This window comes from Aulonocara sp. 'chitande type north' Nkhata Bay, linkage group LG18 (genome assembly GCF_057382095.1).
Source record: "Aulonocara sp. 'chitande type north' Nkhata Bay isolate Kocher_YH1m ecotype deep benthic linkage group LG18, A_spYH_male_GT1.1, whole genome shotgun sequence".
In the NCBI taxonomy this organism is placed as follows: domain Eukaryota; kingdom Metazoa; phylum Chordata; class Actinopteri; order Cichliformes; family Cichlidae; genus Aulonocara; species Aulonocara sp. 'chitande type north' Nkhata Bay.
Genome location: NC_141361.1, coordinates 31,223,700 through 31,247,547, shown reverse-complemented (window position 1 = coordinate 31,247,547; position 23,848 = coordinate 31,223,700). Strand labels below are relative to the sequence as shown.

The following is a 23,848-nucleotide window of genomic DNA, read 5'->3' as shown; positions in this document are numbered from 1 at the left end:
CAGAACGATTCAAGTTTGCAAGACATCGCTCACCTCTATTAGTCTATCAGCGCCTGTGTAATTAACAACAGAGTGCTGGTTTTAGGGTTTTTTTTCCCCTCTTTAAGACCAGCACTTTTCCACAGGTCCTGGTTGATTTTTTAAAGATACCAAGGCACTTTAATTCTGCAACATTTTGGATATTGAAATGAATTACCTTCACTAAGCACCATGGGGAGTGAATTTTCAAAGCCCAACTACTTCATAAATGCTGCTTTGTGATGCCAGTTTACTGAATGCTGACTTTTACAGGGTCAGAAAACCAGCAGCTCCAAGCTAACTGAAGGTAAGATAATAAAAAATTGCTTAAACGTCAGGCTTAGCTAACCCTCCGCTGGCTGTGTGAACTAACTGGTAAGAGAATGGAAGTTGCTTTCAGTCTTCAGGGAGAAAAAAAAAAATAGTGGTTTGACTAGATCCAGCCATCATCAACAACACTAAAACATCATCTCATGACAATGTGCAAAGGATCCACTGTCAACACTCTGGACCCAGACACTACAGAACAACCCCAAATACTGAACTACAAAATATAATCTTGTGATTGACTAGTGCTTCTTCCCCTCAGCTGTTACAAGGCGAGCTTATACAGGTATTTGGACACTTTTATAAATAGTAAATGCGCTAAATGACCTTTAACCTCATAAGATAATAGTCTAGTCTTAACAGCCTTTGAACTGACACGAAAGCATACATAACAGGTTCTAGATTTACATTTAAAGGGTTGATTCAATCTCTCAAGAGTTTATCCATCATGATTAGAAATAATAAAAAACAAATTTAAGACCTTTTACTTTGTTGTATTTTTTATTAAGGTTCTACAAACACAAAGTAGCATCGCAGTGATAATTAAATCAGTTTTACACATTACCAGTCTTAACACGTCGTTCCACATCATAACACTTTATTTTTTATGACAGCAGCCAATTTGTGAACATAAAAGTTTTAGACCAGCATTTCAAATAATACAAAAATGGAGCAAGTGACGCAAAAAGTCATAATCCTTATTGGCCAAGACATGTTTAGGTGTCTGGAACAACATTTAAAATGCATCTACATGGATGCTATTTTTATGTCTCCATGTTTAATAGGGAATGGCATAGCGAGTCAGGAAGAGAGGCAGGGTTAACTAGCTGACGACTGCGTTAGAGCAGAGTTAAATAGGTTAACAGCAGGTTTACGCTATCTTACAGCCAAAGCATAATGACATTAAATGCTTCACTGCTAATTTTACATGCAGCCTCATTAGGGCTTCTAAAGCGTTTGCAGTCTTGTGATTTGCACATGGACCATTTCATTTCCAGTGTAAACATGCAAACATGCGTAGACTGTGACACATAACACAGACTCACGCGGCACGGAGGCATGAACCATAATCACAAAAGCATCTAGAAAGCATCAAATGAGAATGTTAAGGGAATAATTTGGGAAGAGGAGGGCGGGAGCTGCTTGTACAACAGCCAAAACCCTCCCATCTCTCTTATTAAAGTGCTGTTTCATTTTTGATGCAACCTTGATTAATTCACTTTGGTGATGATAGCAATAATGTTCCTAATAAACGGCTTTAATTACAGAAATTAAACTTTTTTTAGCCAATAAGGTATTTTAAAAAAATGGTGTCCCGTTGTAGCTGCAGCGTTGCATGCATGTATCAGCAGATATACTAGATTACGTTCCCTTTACCCTGGCAAAATAACTGACTGCACCCATGTTTATTAAATTTTTAGCACTCAGTACTCTCAAAGGAGTTCTTGAGCTGTCCTCTGTCAGCAGTGGCTGTTCCTTTAATCTCCGCTTGTGTCACTTTTTTTGCCAGCAGTCTAAGAATCAAACCAAGAACGGCGCACGGGACAAAACCAAGAAACGTTGCTTGTTTGTGATTATTAAAGAAGAGAGAAATCTTAGTGCCGGCGGTCCATAAACACTGCACGAGGCAGATAAGGCCAGCAGCTAACGGCAAAAGGAGGCACTCTGGATAAAAGGGTTGCAAAATAAAGCACGACCAAAGTGAAAAGTCACATTAAAGTACAGAGAATGGCTGCAGGCGGAGTAGCTGGTGATTCTGCATAATTTAAAATGTGATATCAAGCTAAGGGTGCTGGCTGAGTTTACTGGGTCGAGGCCTCAGTGTCCAATATGCTCATCTTCCGAGAGTACACACGTATATGCATACACAGGCTTAAAACACACACACACACGCACACACACACACACACACACACACACACACACACACACACACACACACACACACATAGTGAAATGAAGGAATTTGTACTCCAGGCCTGTTTGAGATCAATTCACACACTCTCATGCACACAAGAGTCAAATGTGTGTGTACAAAGCCAGGGGACATTTTCCACAGTTTTTCTTTGCCACTTTAGGTGTGTTTCATATGGCTAGTGGAGCCTTTAAGGAAACAAAGGGCCTCATAAATACATTATTACTCATATGGCATGACACTAAAGGCTCCACTCATTCCGTCTGATGTAAGTGAGTGTGTGTAGGAAAAGATAGGGGTGTATTAGTGTAGTAGCAGGAAAGTAATGGGGTCCTGTAAGAAGGTCTCTGCTTGTACATTTTAATATCTATTCAGAGCTGAGTGAACAGACACACGCACACTTGGATCCCACCTGCCCCCGTGATCTCATGCATGAACACTGAGCACATTTGCATATACCTGCATCTATGGAGTTGTGCACATTCTGACCTCTTTTCTCTTTTCTGTCATGCACGCAGACCCAAAGAGCTTTTCTTCGTGACCAGACTTCTCGATTGACATGTTTTAATATTTCATGAGGTGGTCTATATTTAGATGCCCATTAGAGGCACGTCGAGTCTGCAACACAAATGAAACTGCATGCACGGTCCCAAATAGCTGCTCGCAACACAGCCGCAAACACCAGCATGAAGCAGCGTGAAGACACTCGGTGTACTCTGCTGCTGTGTCACATTAATCTGCTCAGCAGCTCGAGTAAAAGGCATGGATTCTGCTGCTCCAGTGGGCATGGGTTACAGGTGTGTGTGGGCGTATGTAAACATCTCTTCATTTGTCATACAGGTATTATATTTCCTATGCATGCATGTGCTTGGCTGTGTGCTAAGTAGTGTGTACTTTTAACTAAACGAGACAAAATAAAAATGTAAGTGCAACCGGCAAACAGCCCTGTGTGGTTAGTTTAGTTTTACGAGTGAGTTAAAAAAGCTGTTCTGGTTTTCTAAAAAAGGGCAGAGTCAGTTCGTTTCAATATCAAGAGCAAAAACACAACAGGCTTTTTTTCAGCGTTAAATGTTGGAGCAGCTAGCAGTAAATCACACGTCACAAACCTTGGTAAGTCAGTTTGCGCGCTTGATTTAAATATTCTCCTCGCTATCTTTTGTACCTTAAAAAACAAGCTCCCAGAAATACATATGCAAAAGGGTCAGTCACAAAAATCTCTGAGTTCCCACCTCTTAAATTCAATCTTTTCATTGCGCTCTATCATAGCGCAACACACTAGTAAATTTGGTGCATTTTAAATCATGCTAATAAACAGTGTTTTCTTAACACAAGCAAACAATTATTTGCCACGATTAGAGTAATTCCCCACGTAATTGGTGATTGATTTCAGAGAGTTACCATTTCTAGACAGCAACTCTAAATCAATCGCAGCTTTTATCATCAGAGCTAGCTAGCAAGTTGAGCTAACATTGAATGAGTTGGCTTAAAGTCTCCGCCTGAATAAAAAAATACAATAAAAGAATTATGATAGAGGTATCAAGGCTAGCTATGCAGCTTGCATATTAAAGACATGGACAATGTCAGTATATACATTCTAAGACTGACATTAAGAATGATTTCCCAGATATACTCAATTCTTTTCAATTCAGTTAGCCGATAACATCCATTAGCATCTATGCAAGTTTCTTAACAGGATTCATATACTACACACTAGATGCGCTAGTAATGATATATGTGTGTGTGTGTGTGTGTGTGTGTTGCTAATGTAACTAGCTAAGTCGTGACATATTATTTCCTTTGAAAGTAATCCTAGTAAGAATGTGTTATTCCATTTATAGCAAAACATCATCAGTCTACAATTGTGTGAGTTGTTTTTCTTTACTGATCAAGACAGCTGGATTTTACAGTGAGAGGCGGAAGCATATGAATACTTATAGAAGCCATTTTAAATAGTTGAAAAACCCAAATGTTTCATGTTGTAAACATTCACACTCATCCCATGCTTAGATTATTCAGTAAACTGTAAACTAATTGTTCAGATATGTCGTTAGAACAGAAAAAGACAACATTTGTCCCATTTTCCTAACACTAACACACCAATATGAGTTCATTAATGCTGTATGTTTGACTACATCATTGCTTCTGTTGTTCCTCTACTCACCCTCTTGTTGTCCGCACTGCCTTTATCCTGTCTGTGGCTGACCTGCCATTCACTCTTTCTCTCTTTTGATTAGCCAGTGAGTGACACATTGCATAACTGATATTTTACATTTGAAAAATTAACATTCCTGTTTGTGTTGTGTCGCATCCGTCTGTGAATGTTAATGCACAATACTGTGCATGCACACCTCTACAACTTTTCCGTGTGTTTTCATTCAGCGCTCAGTGTGTGGATATATGTAGCTTAATGTGTCTGTGCTGTTTAGCTGCATGTTGGTGTGTGTGCCTCACCTCTCTGTACTGTGAACAGCAGGACAGCTGACACCTCAGCAAGGATGGATTAGCATATCAAACTACTGGCAACACTGCATGTCTCCTGACAGCTACCGCTCTCGCATGGGGTAGAATATAGAGTAACACCCAGTAGCATCCTTGGGACCAAGTATAGAAGGTTGAGAGCGGTTTCACTGAGTGCTCTGACAAACTACTTTAAACTTCACATTAAAAAGCAGCACAACCTCTTCTTCTAGCAATTGTTTCTAAGTTTTCAAGGAACTTAGCAGATAAAGAGACAAATAAGTCCTTCTATGGACCAAATCAGAGCTAAGAAGAGAATTAATAGAAGTAGCAACTTAAATCCAGTCTTAAAATGAATCTGTTTTCACTTTAATTGCCAATGTTATTCAACTTCTTAATGTTCAAAGGCTAAAAGGTATATGGGTCATACAAGAACAGAAAGGCAACTTGTCATCAACAAAAAATTCAATGAAAGCTGCATTCATCTTTGGCACACTAACATACTATTGCAACAGATTCTGTGGATTTAAACTTTTATGTTTGAAAGAAGCCGTATTTTGACCGCAGCAGTCACGGTAATGAAAGAAAACATGTTTTGCATTTAGGTGAGGAGACACTAATCAGCCTGAGTACAGATCATCATGTAACAAGCTACAAGCCCATTATCATCAATGGAGCTCCAGTGGAGAGGGTGCAGTCCTTCAAGTATCTTGGTGTCCACATCTCCTCAGACCTGACATGGGCTGCCCACATTCAGGTCCAGACCAAAAAGGCTAGGCAGCGCCTGTATCACCTACGACAACTGAGGAAGTTCAGGGTCTCTCCAAAGATCCTCAGGATTTTCTATACAGGCGCTGTGGAGAGCATCCTCACACAGAACATGACATCGTGGTTTGGGAACAGCTGTGTGAAGGACCAAAAAGCTCTCCAGAGAGTGATCCGTACAGCAGAACGCTGCTGCAGGATTGCTCTCCCCCCGCTTCAGGACACCTACACCAGGAGATGCCGGACTAGAGCAGCGCAGATACTGAAGGACCCGTCCCATCCTGGCAACAAACTGTTCCAACTTCTGCAATCTGGTAGAAGGTTCCGCATCTTCCGGGCAAGGACAGAGAGACTCAAGAGGAGCTTCTATCCCCAAGCCATCCGGGCCCTAAACACACACACCCGCCCTCTCACATCATCTATAATTGACTGAGACAGGACTCTTCCAGACACTCTAAACCAAGGCACAATGTACATTTCAAATTCCTTTAATTTTAAATATGTTTATATTGTCTATCCTGTAAAATAGTCAGATGTCTACTCATATTAATGTACAGAATTCACCTGCTTGCTGCTACTACTGCACATTCACCCAGTGTATATACTATATATATATATATGTCGAGGAGCGTGTCAGGCTACATTTCACTGTGTGTTATACTTGTATAACTATGCATGTGACAAATAATGAACCTTGAACCTTGAACCTTGAACAGGCTTCATTAAAAAGGTTGCTGTTAATTCAAAGGAGGACTAAACATACTGCTGCACTGCCATGCTTCCTCACTAGTGGAGGAGGCTGTTTTTGTGAAGCGCACTTTCTTTGTGAACTCAAACACATTCAACAGGTTAATCAACCAAAACCTGGAGACTACGGCTCTCTGGGAATAACCATCCTCGCTGGTTTTGATTAGATTGTACCTTTCCTCTTCCAAGATATGCTTCTTTTGCCGTCTCAGGAAAGAAAAAGGAGGAAGAATCGTTTCTCGTTCTACTCTCATCATCACAACATTGATCTTACTGTCTCCTGTAGAAGTGTCCTGTGAGTCCAAGATGCCCGATTCCTGGAGCGATCGGATGCAGGAGTCCACCAGCTCTAGGCCTGTTGTCAGCTCCTCCTCTATGTCCTTCTGTCCATCTACACGTGCAGGAAGAACAGGAGACAAACATGAGCAGAAATTCATACACTTACACATCATGTGACTACACTATTTCTTACAGTTAGCAAATGAAGAGCCACATGCAGACTCCCAATGACTCTCATTGTCTCTGCTTTCTGTCTATTGTGTTTGTAACCTTTCATTTTCAACTCATCCTTTAACCAGAAACCCACCTTTGAATATAAGCAACTGGATCTTAGACTATAACACAATTCTAGACAAGTTTCAACAAAAAAATATTCAAAATCATTGTCATTTAACTGCAGATTAGTTACCCAAGAAGTGGCTTTACACAGTGACACAGAGCAGCATGCAATGGCGATCAATGGGCCAAGGGTAAAGGCCTAACTGATAATCCAGCAACAAATCTTGAGGTCCACCTTGTACTTAGATACCAGCCATTTGTCTGTCAGAAAGAGGCTGATAACATGCCCAGTGTTTTCAAGTTAAAGTGGGCTGCCAAGGGGGATAACAGCTTACAAATGAGTCTTAGGAGCAGCATTAATCTCTTATCAAGACAGAAGAGAAACGGTAATAGTAGAGGACTTAGTCAGTGGATTTAGGAGGCAGATTTTATTGACTTCAACTGACACAATTCTAGACTGATGATGTTGATGCTGTTGGTGAAGTATTTCCAGGGGTGTCTGAAGCATTCCACTAGAATTACTCTTACCCTCACTAACAAAAGCTAAAAGTCATTTTTAAATCTGTCCCCCCCGCATAGCGGGATGGATAAAGACCGCGGCAGACATTGAAAACTTTCACTGTGGAGGGTTTAAACCACAAAACCTCCGCGCTTCCTATACAACTCAGCGTGACTGACAATGAGGCAGAGAGAGGGAGACCTAAGTGTCACGCATGGGAGGTATTTCTTCAGCTAATAAATGCCGTCAAAGAAGTTGTCAAGCCTGGAGAAGTGTCTTAATTTGACTTTCAAATTGCCTAAAAGCTCATTGATTCTCATTGTCCTTTATGGAAAGCACATCCCATCTGGCACCCTGAACAGGTTAAACTAAATACTCAGAATTATTTGCAAATGCTGCTTTACTCAGTTGTCAGATGGTTTGAGGTGTGGTGAGAGAATCTCACCCTTTTATTGTTAACTAACCTTTATTGGGGTGGTTTAAGACCACCGCAGTACTTTCTAAAGAACTACATCAATATATATAATATTATATAGGACGAGATTACAATGCAATAAGCACAACCAGCAAAGCGCAGCGCTACAGTACAAACAGTGAATAAGACAGTCACATTACCTTGATTATTCCAGCGAAACTTCTCATCTGCTGAACTGCAAGAGACAAACGAGAGAAAGAAAAAGAAAGTGTTAATATACTGTGAAATGTTGTTCTTTGGTGGAGCACCATCGGGATATTTTTAGATTGACGGTAGTCCATTAAGCCACACATGCCTTAAACTGTGTTTCCCATCCATGTCCACTGCGTAGGTTTGCGATAAAAACGGGAATACCACACAAAATGCTGCTTTCTACGGTTTGAACTCTTATTTTTTCGCTGAAGGATGAAAACATACAGACTTCAGATTCTTCAGTACCTTGGGAACAGAGACCCTTCTCAAAACCAATAACATACACTCCAAAATGCCTTATTATCAAAGGTTGCTTTTGAATTTCTCTTTTTGTGAACTTGTTTGGGGTATTTGTTTATCCCTCTACAGTGTTATCTTGTCATGGGAATGATTTCAGAAGGGTAAGCACAAAGGGATTGGAGATAAGAAATATTACTAAAAGGGTGGTGAGAAAACATCAATTCAAATAGGACTAGAGAAGTCTGCCTGTTTTTCTGCACCAGTGAAACACAATAATAAAAAAAATATAAGATTCCATACACATCTGCACTGATTTGGTACGCAGTAGTGCCAACAGATAAAGCACGGAGTACCAATGCTGCTCACAAGTGTCGGCGTTGCTCCTGAAATTCCCTGTGCATTTACTGTGTTTACAGACCATCTTCAGCTTTGTCTTGGCAGCCAATAACGTATCTTCACACAGACTCCCATTTAGTGTTTCAACACAGCCATAATGTTACATATAACAAACAATGCTGACAGGCCTACGCATTTCTGTTTCAGTTGTCATACAAGTGCGTGGTTATAAGTCTCACGCAAACTCATTTCCTCTTCTCTCCTGTTATTTCCCCTCTCGTTCTGTCCTACCAGGTAGCAGAGAAGTAATATTTGCTCCTTGAATTTCATTACATAGCATGTACACAACCATGTCAGCTCCTTTTACGCACTTAATTTGTTGATTTGTTTGCTAGTTCATTCAGGATATTTGATGGCTATGTAAAGGCGGTTCTGCCTGTGATTTTGTGTGGATTGGCACCCTGAAACAAACATATGAGAAACTATATTGCTGTTTTTTAGTGTTTACTTACAGTGGTATTCTTGTTGTGACACACACACACACACAAACACACACACACAGTAATTCTATACAGCTTTCGACTGTAGCAACGTCCAATAAATCTTTGAAGACTCCTCTTGTATATTCTCTCTGTAACTCCCCAACCAGTGATATTTGTCAGAAGACATTAGACACCAGAGCACGTAAATTCCTATTAATCTTACAAATTCAGAAAACCTCCATTGTATTATGATCGCCAAGATGTTCAGTGTAAATCAATATCAACAAGATTTAAACCTTTGTAATCCACACACACTAAATAACCCTTGTGTTTGTGTCAATACGTGACATAACACCAAAATAATAACATTTACCCATGTAAGTAGGCTACAGGCTCAGTAGAGCAAACAAGTGGAGTGACTACACATCATGTACTGTATTAAGTACAGTGTTACTGTTTTATTACTCTGAGTAAAAGTATCATTTCCAAGTTGTTTTTCCTGCTCAAGGATTAAAGGCTCTTGGTAATTCCGATTTCCTGTATTCTCCTTTGAGGCCTGTTTGCTGAAACGAGCTCGAGGGCTTCAAGTTCTACTTTTGGAAAAGTTCCTTATCCACCTCAATTCCTGGATGACCAACCGCCTGTTGATAAGACTGACATTCCCAAAGGTTACTCTGTGCCTCTGAGCCTGAAAATTAAAATTACTGTGATCTCCTTCTTTCAGCTGCTCCCTTTAGGGTACTCCATAGTGGATCATCTGCCTCTAATCCTAACTCTAGTATTCAAACCCTCTACATGAGCTCTCTCACTACATGCACAAAGCTTCTCTGTGGTCTCTCTTTGGCGCCTGCCTGGCAGCTCCATATTCCACATCAAAAAGGATAAAGGTCCAGTACATCCACTGTCCCTCCAGTGCACACGCCCAAGTATGTCAGATTTGCCTCACTAACCAAACTACTCAACCTTAGTTGTCCATTTGATATACTCATTTCTAAACCTGCCCTTCCTAATTACTTCTAACAAGGAAGGTAAAACGGTAAAATAATGACACTATAATATAGTGTACACTAACAATATGTAAAAACATACAAAGAGATATGACTTTTCACAATTTTTTCTTATGAAAATGGACTTTCATGTCTTTGTGGTGAAGTTAGAAGCAGTAAGTGACTAATTTAGCTCAAAGGCTGGAAGGAGCCTAAAACAGTTGCCAACTGGCCTCAGCTAATTGCTCAGCAAATAATCTGCTGGTTTTAGTTTTCTTGTTAGCATACAGAATTCAAAGCGGTATCAATCTCCCCATCAAACCTCATACCCTTATAGCCACAGTGTACCCATGAGAATATGGGATAACACACGCCTTCACAAGCTCAGATGATTTCAACCAGGTTTGTTGAGCATGACACTGAGCTCACTGTACTCAGATGGCCTCCACAGTCACCACATTTCAATTCAAGAGCACCTTTGGGACGTGGTGAAATGAGAGAGTTCCATCACAAATGTGCAGCTGACTAATCTGCAGTAACTAGGTGACGCTGTTGAAGCTCATGAAGAGTTAAAGGCAGCCCAACCCAGTAGTTGGGCTGCAAATGCATGTTCTTACTCACTTCTTCTGCTCATTGAGCTGGGAACCCGAATGGTGTTAACACCGAAAGGGCACGTTTGAACCCAAACCATGACCTATTCGTCTTGTGGTGGCTACACCTAACCAGTAGAGCTGGGCGATATAAGATTTTTTCATATCACGATATGTTTTTTTCCATTTCAGGCGATAACGATATATATCACGATATAAGCCAAATAACGATATTTGTAACATTTAAATGTGCCGTTGCTCACAAGTAAAATGTGAAATAATCAGCAGCTTGTTTTTATTTAAATATTTATTTCCCATAATAAGTTCAACAGGGTAGATGTACTTAAGGAACATGAGACTTTTTCAGATAAATAAAGGCAAATATTGCAAACTACACAAAAGGCAGCCGCTAAAGCGTTTAAGTTTAAAAATAGAACAAACGAAACAGACTAAATTGTCAATTCCACTTAGAAACAAAATATTAATTCTAAAAATAAATCTTAGTTTGTTTTACAGAAGAACAGACAAAATTGACTAACTTTTGTCAATATCAAATAAACTGAGAACTAAAAGGAAATTCTCAATCTCTCCTTGTTGTATAGCTTAGCTTTTCAAACAGTTTTAACAGTTACTTTAGTCTGACAAAAGCCGAATGACGAATTAGCGCTTCCAGTCAGAGACTGAGGCTACGTCCACACGTACACGGGTATTTTTGAAAACGGAGACTTTCCGTTTTCGTTTTAAAAAATAATCCCATCCACACATAAAGGGAGAAATGAAGGAAAACGCTGCTATGAACATGCCAAAGCAGCAGGTGGAGCTAGATTCCTAACCGTGCAGAAATGTTGGCCAATCAGAAGTCTAGAAGCCTCGGTGGGAAAAAGTAAACAAAGCTGGGGCATAGAAGCAGAACCGAGTCGTATGTGTGGAGGGACAGTAACTGTGTGTATATGTAAGCATTTAAACACTGCGGAGAGTAGAATTAACAGTAACAGTATTGTAGAAATTCATTTCACCGAAACAATAACGTGGCGCACAGTGTGACGTCAAAAAATGCGCACACCTTTGACGCTGCGTTTTCTCCGTTTTTCTAGTCCACACGTAAATGCAAAAACGGAGTTTTCAAAAATCTTCGTTTTCAGTGACCAAAAACGCAGTTTACGTGTGGACGACAGGTGCAAACTCATAGAAAAATCTGCGTTTTCAAAAATACCCGGGTACGTGTGGACGTAGCGCATGCACCAGTTTATTGTTGTCACGGTCCCCGTGTCTCTCTGGTTGGCCCACGCTGGCTACAGGTTTTGTTGTTGTTAGTTTTAGTTTTTTGTCTCTCCTCCTCCTCTCTGCCTGGGTGGAGCTCATTACGGGCTCTCACTCTTGGCCCACGCACCCCTGTGGATGGTGTCCACCTGCGGCTGATCTGGCTGATTTCCCCAGCTGCTATTTAAGGCAGTGGCACAGAGCAGCTCACCGCTGGAACGTCGAACCACCTGAGTTCGTGCTCGCGGCATATTCAAAGAAGAATCGCTTACACGTGTTTTATGTTGTGGAACTAACCTTGACCTTCTGTCTGTAGATTCTGGACCGAATCACCGGACCTGTCCAAGTGGGGCAGTGTGTGGAGTGTTGGAGCGAGTGCGGCTGAAGAGGAGTGCGTGTGTGCGGAGGAGCGGTGGCGGTGACTGAGTGGAAGAGGAAGCGTGTGTGTGGATCCCCCCCCCCCCCCCCTTCTCTCCCTGGAGCCCTGGACCCCCTCCCAACTCACTGTACATATATTTTGCACTAAGGTGATCCCTATTGTAAATAAATCCCCTTTTTGTTTCCTTGAAAGAACTGTCTGCGCGTGGGTCCGTTCAGTAGCCATGACAATTGTATTTCCAGACTTGCTTTCAGCACAATTTACAGTGCACGCTACTCTGTTTTTTGTCAGACTTGAAATAGCCGAAATACCTTCACACTACGGAACTTCTATGGCTCTTCCGTTCGACAATCTCTCCGGCATTGGAACCATCATCTGTTTTCTCTTCGGTAACCTTTGGTCACGCTCGGTTGATTTCTCTAGTCGGCACACTCATTTCCTCCATTACCCGGGCGGTACGGTCGCTGGCTGCTTCCCAAACAAATACACATGTGCGGCTTGGCAGTTGTACTGTACATAACAAGTCACGTGACGTGACGCTGCGGCTGTAATTGGTTCGGCTCTGCGCTACTTAATTTGGATTGGCTGTTCTTTTTTTTCTTTTTTTTTCTTTTTTTTTTTAAGAGGACAAGAGCGGCGAGGTCTATCGCGATAGTTTAATTTTTCTATCGAGAAAATGTTATATCGCGATACATATCGTTATCGTTCTATTGCCCAGCTCTACTAACCAGTGAATGAAAACTGAATTTAAAAGTGAAAATGTCAGATAAAACTAATTAAAAACAGAGGATGGTTCCACTTGATAGCTGAACCTTAGATAATCTACAACACTGTTATGTTTAAATAGTGCTTGTAGAGCATTACATTACATTGTATTTTATTGGCGAAACAATACTTTTACTTTAAACCGTAATTGGGAATACAGTCTAGCTGCATGGGAACGTAATTTTTAGGAGACAGGCTGGTATTAAATCTTCCCATTGATTACCTGCATTTTCTGTGGGTGTATGTGGTGTATGACGGATTGCGAGAGGGAGCCAAGCGGTATATGTTAATGGGGCCTTTTGTCAGCATAGCAGACTCCTCATCCATCAGACGTTATTATCCCAAAAAAACACAGCCATGCACTTGCACAAACACTCCTCCACAGACACAAGTCTTGGAAGCACGCAAAGCACACAAATGCATTACACAAAGCAGGGAAGCAGAGAGAGACTAAAGCCCCATATCTGGGAGGATGGAGTGTGTTTATATCAGACAAACACCTTTGACGGGGCAGGATGATGAGGATTATTATGACCGGTCTGGGCTCCGACAGGCAGTACTGATGACACAGACTGAGTCAATGTTTTCTTAAGAGTAGAGCAGGCTGGTCCTCACATACTTTTCCTACATTTGTTGGTGTCAAAATGATGCCTCACTGCTCTTGAATATGCCTGAGTGGAGATGAATGTGTGTTATTTACCAATGGCCAAGATGTGATGCAAGTAAAAGTCCATGCAAGCTGAGCGCTCATGTAGACACCTTGCTGGAAACTGAGGGAAGAGGCCAAGTGGTGTTAGCTTCAAGTGGTTATATCAACACGGGGCTGAAGCTGGAATATAAAATAGTCCAGAGGGTGTTGGATTTTTGTCAGAATTGGGTGAAATGTAGAACTTTATTCTTCATTATCAGGACAGGAGCAGAGATAAGTAATGAGTTAAACGAAGGAATCGGAATCAAAGCTCAATCTTGGAGTACAATATGCACAATGAGACTAGCATCTAAAAATCCTTAATCTAACACACGATCATGAATCAGGGTCGAAATGTGATTGTAAATAACTCACGGCAGACCCGTCCACACATTAAGGCTTTTCAGCATATACTTTATTCACTCGGTTGCTGTTTCAACACTACTTGGCTTTAGCTTTGCGGCTCCCAGCCACACACACCAACAACAACCCAATCTCAGGACCCAGTACAGATTTTAAAGCCGGCTAGGCGTGATTGTGGATGCCATGCAGGTGAGTCCGCATCCCCAGCAGTGGAATTGCAGACCATGCCGGGGAAGGGTGACGCGTAGATTATTCGAACCTAAGGCTGTGTAAGCAAGACTCTCACAGCCACGCTAGGCTACAGAGATAGCTTTTACTTCTAGTCATGTGATGAAGAAAGTTTTTTAACCCTTTCATGCATGAATTATGCCAACCTTAATCAGGATTTTTCTCTTACATCTTTTTATTCATCTTTAGGCATGAAAAAAAGATTTTTGAACTTCTTTTTTAAACATGTACTTTTCAAAGACTTTTTTACACGTCCGCTCAGGTGGACAACAACACCTTTGGAGTGGGTGGCAGGGTATGGGGTGACACATCAGTGTCCAATGTAGTGGTTTATGTGCAAATATACCATTGACACTGTCACAAATACAAGAAAACAGCCTTTGAATAGCTGTCCACTGTAGTGAACACTATGCGTGAAAGGCTTAAAGACTAATAAACTAGTTAAAAAACTAAGTACACCTCATCATTCAGTAGCTCATAGAACCACTTCAGCAGCAAAAACAGCATAAATATTGAAGCTTTATCAGTGTTCCGCATCGTTGTGCAAGAATTTTGGCCCACTGTTCTTTACAAAGTTGCTCCAGTTCATTAAGATTAGTGGGCATTCATTTATTCATTTGACTAGGCCATTGCAGCATTTATATTTCAGCCATTCTGTTCCATTAGATTTGCTAGCTACTTGAGATCATAGTGCTGTTACATGACTCAATTTCAGCTGTCAGACAAATGGACTCACATTTGACTCTAGAATACTTTGGTATACAGAGAAGTTCATGGCTGACTCAATGACTGCAGGGCGCCCAGTTCATTTGGCTGATAAAAAAGCCCAAATCATCACTCCTCCAGCACCGTGCTGACAGTTGGTAGAGGCGTTTGTGCTGCGTTTATGCTTTGTTTTCCCTAAACAGGAAGTTGTGCATTTGGGCTAAACATCTTCAGTTTGGTCTCATCTGTGCAGAGGACATTGTTGGATATATAAGTCTTGTGGTTTGATTGATGCAGATTTGCAAATTTTATCCATGCTGCCATGTTCTTTGTAGAGAGAAGAGGCTTCCTCTCGGAAATAACTCCAAACAAGCCATACCTGTTCAGTCTTTTTCTAATTGTAACATCACGAAATGTAACATTTAACATGGTAAATGAGTCTAGATGTACCATTACCTTAACCTGAATATTCCAGACCAGACAAATGGCAAAACATCTGCTTTTATAGAAGTAACCACACGTGTCGATGACCAGTTAATCAGCTGCTTTTGATTACCGGTACCTGGCTGCTACTTTTAATTCCTATGGAAATAGTGAGGGTGTATTTAGTGTTTCACAGGAATGTGCAAGACAGCTTTCCTGTTATTTTTTTTCTTCACATGACTGTAAATGCTAACATCACAGTGACATTGTTAAGATGTTGATGTGTGACTATAACAGCCCCCTGGAAATTTGCCTGTGGTGTGATTTTAATGGAAAATGACATGGTGCACCTGAGCTGCAACTATCCTTCATCTCTCCCTCTGCAGTTCTTTCTGCTGCTTGCCACCAGCTATATCTAGTCAGTGTTCACTACCTGAAACAGTTCATGTGCCTTCTGGCCCAGGAAACAGAGAGAACTGGTGCTTGTCTCCCATTGAATCTCTATTGTGCATCAATGAAATTTGACAGTATAATTAGTGGAGCAAAAGAAGACTAATTGACAGCGTGATCATCTTACCTGCTGCGGGTCATGTCACTGCATAGTACTTCATCAGTGCTAATGATACAGTGCGTGTGTGCACGTGTGAGTGTGGCTCGTTTTGTGTTACATACAGAGCTTAAATACTACAAACTTAAACATTAGCCTTAGATATATATATACTGTGGGTGTAGAAAAAGCACAAGACTATACATGTCAATGAAAAAGCAACAATTTTGCTGCGTGAGCACAAAACACAATGATATTACAGAATCTGACATGAAATGATCTGAAGTTAAGGACAATGTTGTTTACTGCAAAAGTGCTCAGCTACAATACCGGATTATCTCAAAATTCCCCCCAGGCTATTTTTAGAAGCAAGAACAACTGACCTTGTAAAATTAGGATTATAACATGAGACAAACCTCCCCTCTAGTGTGAAAGTCAAATGCAGAAAGGCTCCATTCTCATTCCCAACAAGCTTGGCTAAAACCTGACTGGAAAGATTGGATACACTAATTAGTTAGAAGTAATTACCAGGCCATTTATTTCCAAAACCAGGACAAATACACACTGTTACCTGTCGAGTTAATACTTACTGAGTGTATTGTGGATAGCTCCAACAAGCCGCATAAAGGGGACAACATCTTGAGAGACTCTTGCTACTTTAGACCAGAGACAACAGACTACTTTTTATACTGCCCGTTTTTCAAAAGGACATGGATTTACTCCTTATTTTCTTAAAATGCAACTTAACAAACTCAATTTTAAGCCTGTGAATGTTTACCTTTTGGAAAACTGTTTTAAGGGTGACAGGTAGATTACTAGAACAGAGTTTTGGACCAGTGAGGCCAGTGCCCGAGTTATCACTGCTACCTCATAACCAGTGGGCTAGGTAGGACTTGAAAAGCACCATATCTGTAATGCAACAACCCAACTGCTGTTTAAACCATTTGTTTATGAGGGACAGCCAATTAGAAGAAAGTTGGCTTAAAGTAAAGGTGGCCTTACAAGAAGAGAAGCTAAAACTTTGTGGAAAAAATACAAATATTGATCTGGAAATAAGCAAAAATTCTTTAAGAATTCTAAATGTACTCATGTGAAGTAAGAGATGAGATGTTGAGGGTTCACATTATACTGTATGGAAGCATATTAACAATGCATTCTTCAAAACCAGTACAAAACCACCATAAAATGTCTGAATTTTGAAGGGCTGTAGAAGTTCTAGTTAACTTTAAAATGAGTCTATTAGGCTGTATTCCACAGTACCTGTCACAGCTGCTGCCATTTTAGGCCTATAATTCAAATCTTACAATAAGTGGGAACGTAGGCCCGTGTGTGTCAAAATAAGAGGACAATTTGAGCTATAATTCAAATCAAGCAAATAGCAAGTTAGGTAAAAGCTCTCTATTCCAACACTTGAGCCTAGCTATGACAATTTTAGTTAAAAGCCCCACTTGGAACTTTCACTTGGATGAAAGAACAGATGGGAAGTGTACCACTCTGTCATTTTGTAATTTTAAATAATGATCAACTCTCGTTGTACAATGTGACCTGATATTTTCAGATGCTTTAAAGGATGCATTTTGGCTATTTGGGTCTAAAAAACAACAGGTAATGTCATAAATCCACTGCTCTCTAACCATCTAATCTCTCTGACTGACTGGACTGCTGCATTAAGAAAGAACAGAGGACGACTGAGAGAAGCAACATGATACACAAACAGCGAGAGAAAACATGAAAGAGATACACAGAGAGGCAGAAAATGAAGGGTGTAATATAATGCAATACAAAGATCTGAAGAGGAAAGACAGAAGATGATGGACACAGGCAGAGAAAGAGGAGAGAGCTCTGTTAAATCCAATGAGAGGGGCTTAAAAGAGCGAATGCCAAGCAATGAAAATCCCATCATTTTATCCACCCAATAAACACATTCTAAACCCTGTCCATATAATCCATCTATTTCCATGCGTTCCATATTATCTGTTATCTGTGCTGACCACAATGCCGGTCCTCTTGTAGACAGAGCAGTTAGATAATAGAGCCACCCATAAAGGAAAGCAAAGGCCTTTTTCACTCTTGGAAACCATCAAACAATAGTGCAGCTTGTGTCAGCGCTGATTTAGATTCAAAAGCTGAAGCCACACTGTGGTTATTAATTTACTCAGGGCCATTTTACAGACATTACTTAAAAAACAAACAAAAACAAAGTGAAAGGCTTTTATAATAAAAACAAAGGGGATGGCTTTTACAAACGTAGATTACTTTTGCATAAATTTCAATCGACATTAATCATGGGTTGTCATCCGTGAGATTCATAGTTACCTTTAACTGCTTTGTTTAAATCTTGTGCAATTTGATTTACAATCTCCACAGCTATGATGCAGCACTTTTGCAAAGCTTATGGTCATTGAAAGAAAGTGAGAATTTGCATCAAAATGTGTCAAAGTTTTCCCTTAATCATCAAGAGAAGAAAAGAGCGGACTTGCTTTGTTATTCCCGAAAACCTCATCGATATTCATTCTCTTTATTCGTATGGCCATCAGTCACTGCTACTTGACTGTGCTTTACACATATTGATGTATTTTTGGCAGTGATGTGTACTTTTTCTGTCAAAACCTCCCCCCCACACTGATACTAATATTAACCGATGGCGCGATATGGCAGCCTCGCTTCTGTCAGTCTGCCCCAGGGCAGCTGTGGCTACAACTGTAGCTTGCCTCCACCAGTGTGTGAATGTGAGAGTGAATGAATAGTGGAATTGTAACGCGCTTTGAGGGCCCCGAAAAGCACTATATAAATGCAATCCATTATTATTATTATTATTATTATTAATTTGGGCCACAAAATGAGGTAAAAATCATTTCAAACATTTCAGAATGGTGTAAGCGATCAAATGAAGGAGAATAAATCAGTAAAGAGACTTGATGTATATACGGCATTCACTGAAACGTGTGGACTCAGCAGTCACTTTAATGTGATGGCAAGTAAAGCTATTCTGGATTACTATGTTGGACCTGGCTATCGTGGTTGAGTATGGTGTTTAGATTTCTATATTTCACCCAGTCACACATAAGGTAGCTTTTGCAAAATCTCAGCAATCAAAAAAAAAAAAAAAGTGACTGAATACTAAAACTACTACAGCCAATTTGTTTATGCTGTATATGTGTAAAAGAAAAAAAAATGAGAGGTGATATATCAAATTTTTAAATCACCAAATATCTGTATTCATCTTAAAAATTCTGTATTGGTGGGGCTCTAAATACACCAATTAACTCTGGCAAAAATTACAAATTTAATCTACATACAAATTCACATTCATAAGAACTAATTATATTCAGAGTCCAACCAGAACCTCATAGTTATATTTCTCGAAATATAGTGGTGTATATAGGAATATAACATGAACACAACCAGTTGGCAACAAATTGAGTCAAGTTTCCTAATGCAAACAACCACTGACTTTTCCTAGTTGCAAAGAGGTTGCCATCCTATTTTTACTGCAATGTAAATGATCCAAAAAGCAGCTTTTCTAGATGCTATAAAGCCAACAATTTTAAAGTTAATACAAAATTATATTTTCAAGTGAACATATTGCATCTATATGACAAAAGAATGGTTTAGGGTATATATGTTTTAAACTGATTTTATATAGTAAATGGCAACAATGGCTGACAATACATCAGCAAAAATATTTATGGTAAGTTACTCCATAATGGAAATGATAAATGATGATAAAACGGGCCATCAAAGCTACACCAAGCTGCCTGGGATTGTAGAGCTGTGTGATCATTCTCTGTGGAGTCGTAACTACAGCTTTGAAGATACAGTCTGCAATCCAGATAAAACTTTATGTAATCAGTAGCTTTTAATTAAATGTTAAAAAAGAAACCCATTTTGAAGTAAATTATTTATAGTGACTTCTGACTATTAAATCCTGTTCTTGTCCATTTGTCACTTTTGGGGATTAGATGAATTAGCTCACTATGAGTCTGTGCAGTTGACATGCTTTATGTACTGTACTTTAAATAACCATGACCTTCTGTATTGACCCAACATCAAACAACCCATAATTCATCAACCAACTGTTTTACTGGTGACTCTTCATTTTAGGCTATTTTACAATAAGACATTTGCAATAAGCCAGATAAGCCAAATACTACTTATGAAGAAACTGGGTATGACTGGAGGATAACAGCAGGAGCCATGAGACATGAAAAACATCTGTAAACTGTTTTCCTTGTGATAACAGCATTCTGTTTCTGCTGTAGGACCTTGGGTTTAACTTACCCTTTTCAAGAATACATAGCCAGCACTGCAAAATAACAAGTTAGAAAACTCTGAGTGACTCTTTTCACATTTCCACGTTCTTTCCATAATGTCATTTTATACATTTATTATAGGCATATTGACTGTGGCCACTTTGGTCCAATCCACTCTATTACTGAAGCTATTAGGTGAAATTTGATTAGAAAGATAGCAGGAGCTTTCAGTGGTACAGGTCACTGATGGAATTAAATATAGCTGATAGTCTCAGTGGAGCTGCACCGTGATAATGCTTGTTTTTTTAAGATAATGCAAAGAATAAGAACATCCTTTTTATAAAGAGTAAAACAATCCAACAGAAAGGGGGAGGTCGGTCAATGTGCAAGGCTTTTGTAAGTGTTAATCTGAGTATCACATGTTATGTTTGATACATAAACATGTGATACTTTGTTTCAACAGAATACATTAAATAGCATTTCATCATATTGAGATTTGTTAAGAAAATTAACAGATAAGCACACAGAGCCATGCTGAATTCAGCGATGGATCTTCTTGAACTGAACTTTTAGCATAAATTTCCAGTTACCCTTGGTGGCATTCAGGCAGCCCATCAGCCAGCCAGGGGAAAAGACCAAGCACATCCCAGAATGGCTATTGTAGCCCTTTAATTACAGTCTGAGCTCAAAGATGGAGGACCCCAGTGTGCTTTGTAACTACGTGCTTTATCTTGCCCAGTCACATGAGTTTGACTTAATTACGCATTATGCTGGAACAATAGCTAACTGTTGCTGCTTTGTCCAGGTACTATCTAACTTGGCTGTATCTCATATCTCAAGAGAGGAGAGAAATGAACGGGTTGAAAATGTCAACAGCCTTGGGATAATGCTGAACACTGTGACTTATACAGAGGCTATGTACTGCATAATGCGGGCCAGGATCAGGTAATGAGATGACAGGGAATTCTTCAACCCAGGGTCTCAGCATCTCTGCAAGTCAGAGACCATCCTGTTGGGGGTGATTTAAGCAAGGCAGTTAATCCAAATCCTAACCTTTGACGACTTTGGAGAAGCACAAGGAGTCGATCGCAGTGATAGACCTACTAGGCGATAAACTTACCTGTATGTGGAGCTCTCTTTGGCGTTAAATAAGCTCCAATCTTATTAGCTGCAAAACGAAGCTAATGAGGAGGTGCAAAAAAAAACTGCAGTTCCTCTAATGGCCACTTGAGGCTGGCTCCATAAGCAGGTCAATCCCCTCAAGACTCCAGTGTTAAAATGTCCAACTTCACAGCACGAACATGTACAGTCTGGTCTCAAAACTTTTTTTTAAACACAACTCACCCATTTAAACCACAATAAGGATAGCATTGTGTATGATTAGGGGCACAGTCACAACATCTGATTGTACAAAAACACATCTGTTCATTTTTAGCAAGTAAGTATGTTTTATTCTAAGGCTTGGCAAGCTCTATCACATTTAATATCACAGATATCTAAGAATAAACCTATCCCAAGAACCTAGCTCATCAGTGCTAATCTTAGATTACAATTCCCAAGGTCTGTCCTCTCATTCAAATATGGCCTAAATTGCTAAGTTTTGTGCTTCAAACTGATAGTCCACAAGCTCATTAGAGCTCCTGTCTTGGGGCACTTTCAATCTTCCAGGTAAGTAAATCCCAAAAGGTTGATTCTGTTCATCTGGACGTAGTTTTCAGTGGGAGAAACGTTTCATCACACATCCAAGTGACTTCTTCAGTCTCATTAAAGTTCCTCTTTAATGTAAAGTTGATAGTTTTTCAGTGGTTTGAAGTTATCTAAGCTTGTGGTTTATCTTTCTGTGCCACAGGTGTACTCCATCTAGTTGTTGGGACATCACAAACAGAAATAACACAGTCTATTGGACATTACCCAGCTGGCCAGAAACATGATCTTAATAGTGAACAGATTTGCCACCTACAGAACGGGTACGTAAATTGTTTGCCAACCAGGTTCACCATATTAAGTTAAATGTGTTTATAGCTTGCTTTCTCGGCCCACAAGAGAACACATATTTAAACAGGAGGTTTTTGTCCTCCCAAGTTAACCAAACTTGATCAAGATGAGAAAAGTGCTCACTTTTGTAATGGTCACTTGTTGTTGCCAAATCTATTTCCTCATTTACGCCTGAGGATATTAGAGGTCTGGTGATTTCATCCTTAAACAAAAAGGAAACACGTACGATGTGAGGTGTCTGTGTGTGTTAGCACTTAGGTCACAAAGTCGGATTTCTTGGCTCTCTGTCAGAGCATGCGCGTTCTTACGCAGAAGAAGAAGGAGAAAAAAATCAACTTTTTGCAGTTGCAAACAAAATAACGCTGCTTTCCGGCAGTGCTACACCAGATTGCAATCGGCAAGGAAAATAACACCAACAGGAAGCAGGGCTCTACGTCTGGCTAAGAGCGATAATATTTTTTAGTGAAATTCTGCTCTTTTTTTAAATGAAAAAAGCACAGCGTGAGATGCCAAACTGGAGCTAGGACAGTGAAGGTGACGGGAGATATCGTCTTGTCTGGTTCTGATGTACAGGAATTCAGGCAAGGTAGAGCAGAGCTTCATTTTCCTCCCTTCTGCCATCAAGAAAGGAACACGAGAGCCTTTGAAGCGAGTGATTAAAGCACAGCAGGATGAGGAGCAGCTCGCCATTTCTGTTACCCCGTCCACATGCTCCAAACAAATGGTCGGAGAGGGGGGAGGAGGAGGAGGGAGGGAGAAGCAGAAGTCTCCTGTGACCCACTAAATTGGTCAGATTGACTCTCTAGTCTGCCAGTATGGGAGACGGCCATTTTGACTTGGGGCCAAAAGTTAAATGAGAGGCGAGGAGGAAGACATGTTGGTTCTCTGTGTGAGACCAGCCAGTCTTTCCAGAGCACTCTGTGAAATGCCCACAGACAGATAACATCACTACAAGTATCTATATGTATATGTGTGTGTATTGCTCTTGGCAGATAGCTAATACGCCCGCTAAAACTCTCCAACTATTCTGATCATTTGGGATTTCTCGCAAACAGACGTAGATTGAAATGTTTCTCGACAAACACGATGTCACAAATGCCTGGCTGTGATACATCTCTCTTCTAGTGCTGTAGGGGCATTTGAACCTTCCTTCGAGCAGAATAAAAGTCCTTTACATGACTATAAAGAGCCTGAGAGAGCAGCTCTTCAGTCGCAATCAGTCATCTGTTTCTGCCGAGCACCAAGCAAGCTTCTCCGGATATCAAGGGCCGAAATATTGAGCCTGTCAAGAGCTATAAATAAGTGCGGCTGTCAATAGACAAAACCTCCCTATGGGATAGCTGTTCAGAGGCCATTTATAAAAAAAGACTGCAGAGCCTTTCTCTCTGCAGGAATTGAGGTTTTGTCTTATAATGGACTGAGTACTTCAACTTTGTTACAAATCATTCACGTAACCCGTGCTGGCATGCTCTCTCATCTGCTGGTTATAGAAGCAAAAAGAGGATACTTTAAGGGAAAATGCTTCCCAAGCTGCTGCACTGAAGCACGACGTTTTATTTCCATCATTTCCACAGGGAATTTGTGTCCCTGATGCTGCTGTCCAGACAAGTTCTCTTCGAAAACCGATATATAACACAACCCTGCTGTCAAAACAC

At 40.3% G+C, this 23,848-nt stretch overlaps 1 protein-coding gene across 9 annotated transcripts in view; it reads right to left on the bottom strand.

Moving 5' to 3' along the window:
- Positions 1 to 23,848, bottom strand: part of ctnnd2b (catenin (cadherin-associated protein), delta 2b) — a 227,297-nt gene that overhangs the window by 96,231 nt on the left and 107,218 nt on the right. For all 9 annotated transcript variants that reach the window (XM_086273574.1, XM_086273576.1, XM_086273577.1 and 6 more), the window contains 2 exons: positions 7,902 to 7,936; positions 6,504 to 6,620 (listed from right to left, as the gene is read on the bottom strand). In XM_086273574.1, coding sequence (XP_086129700.1) covers positions 6,504 to 6,620; positions 7,902 to 7,936 — 152 coding nt within the window. The remainder of the gene's footprint in view (positions 1 to 6,503; positions 6,621 to 7,901; positions 7,937 to 23,848) is intronic.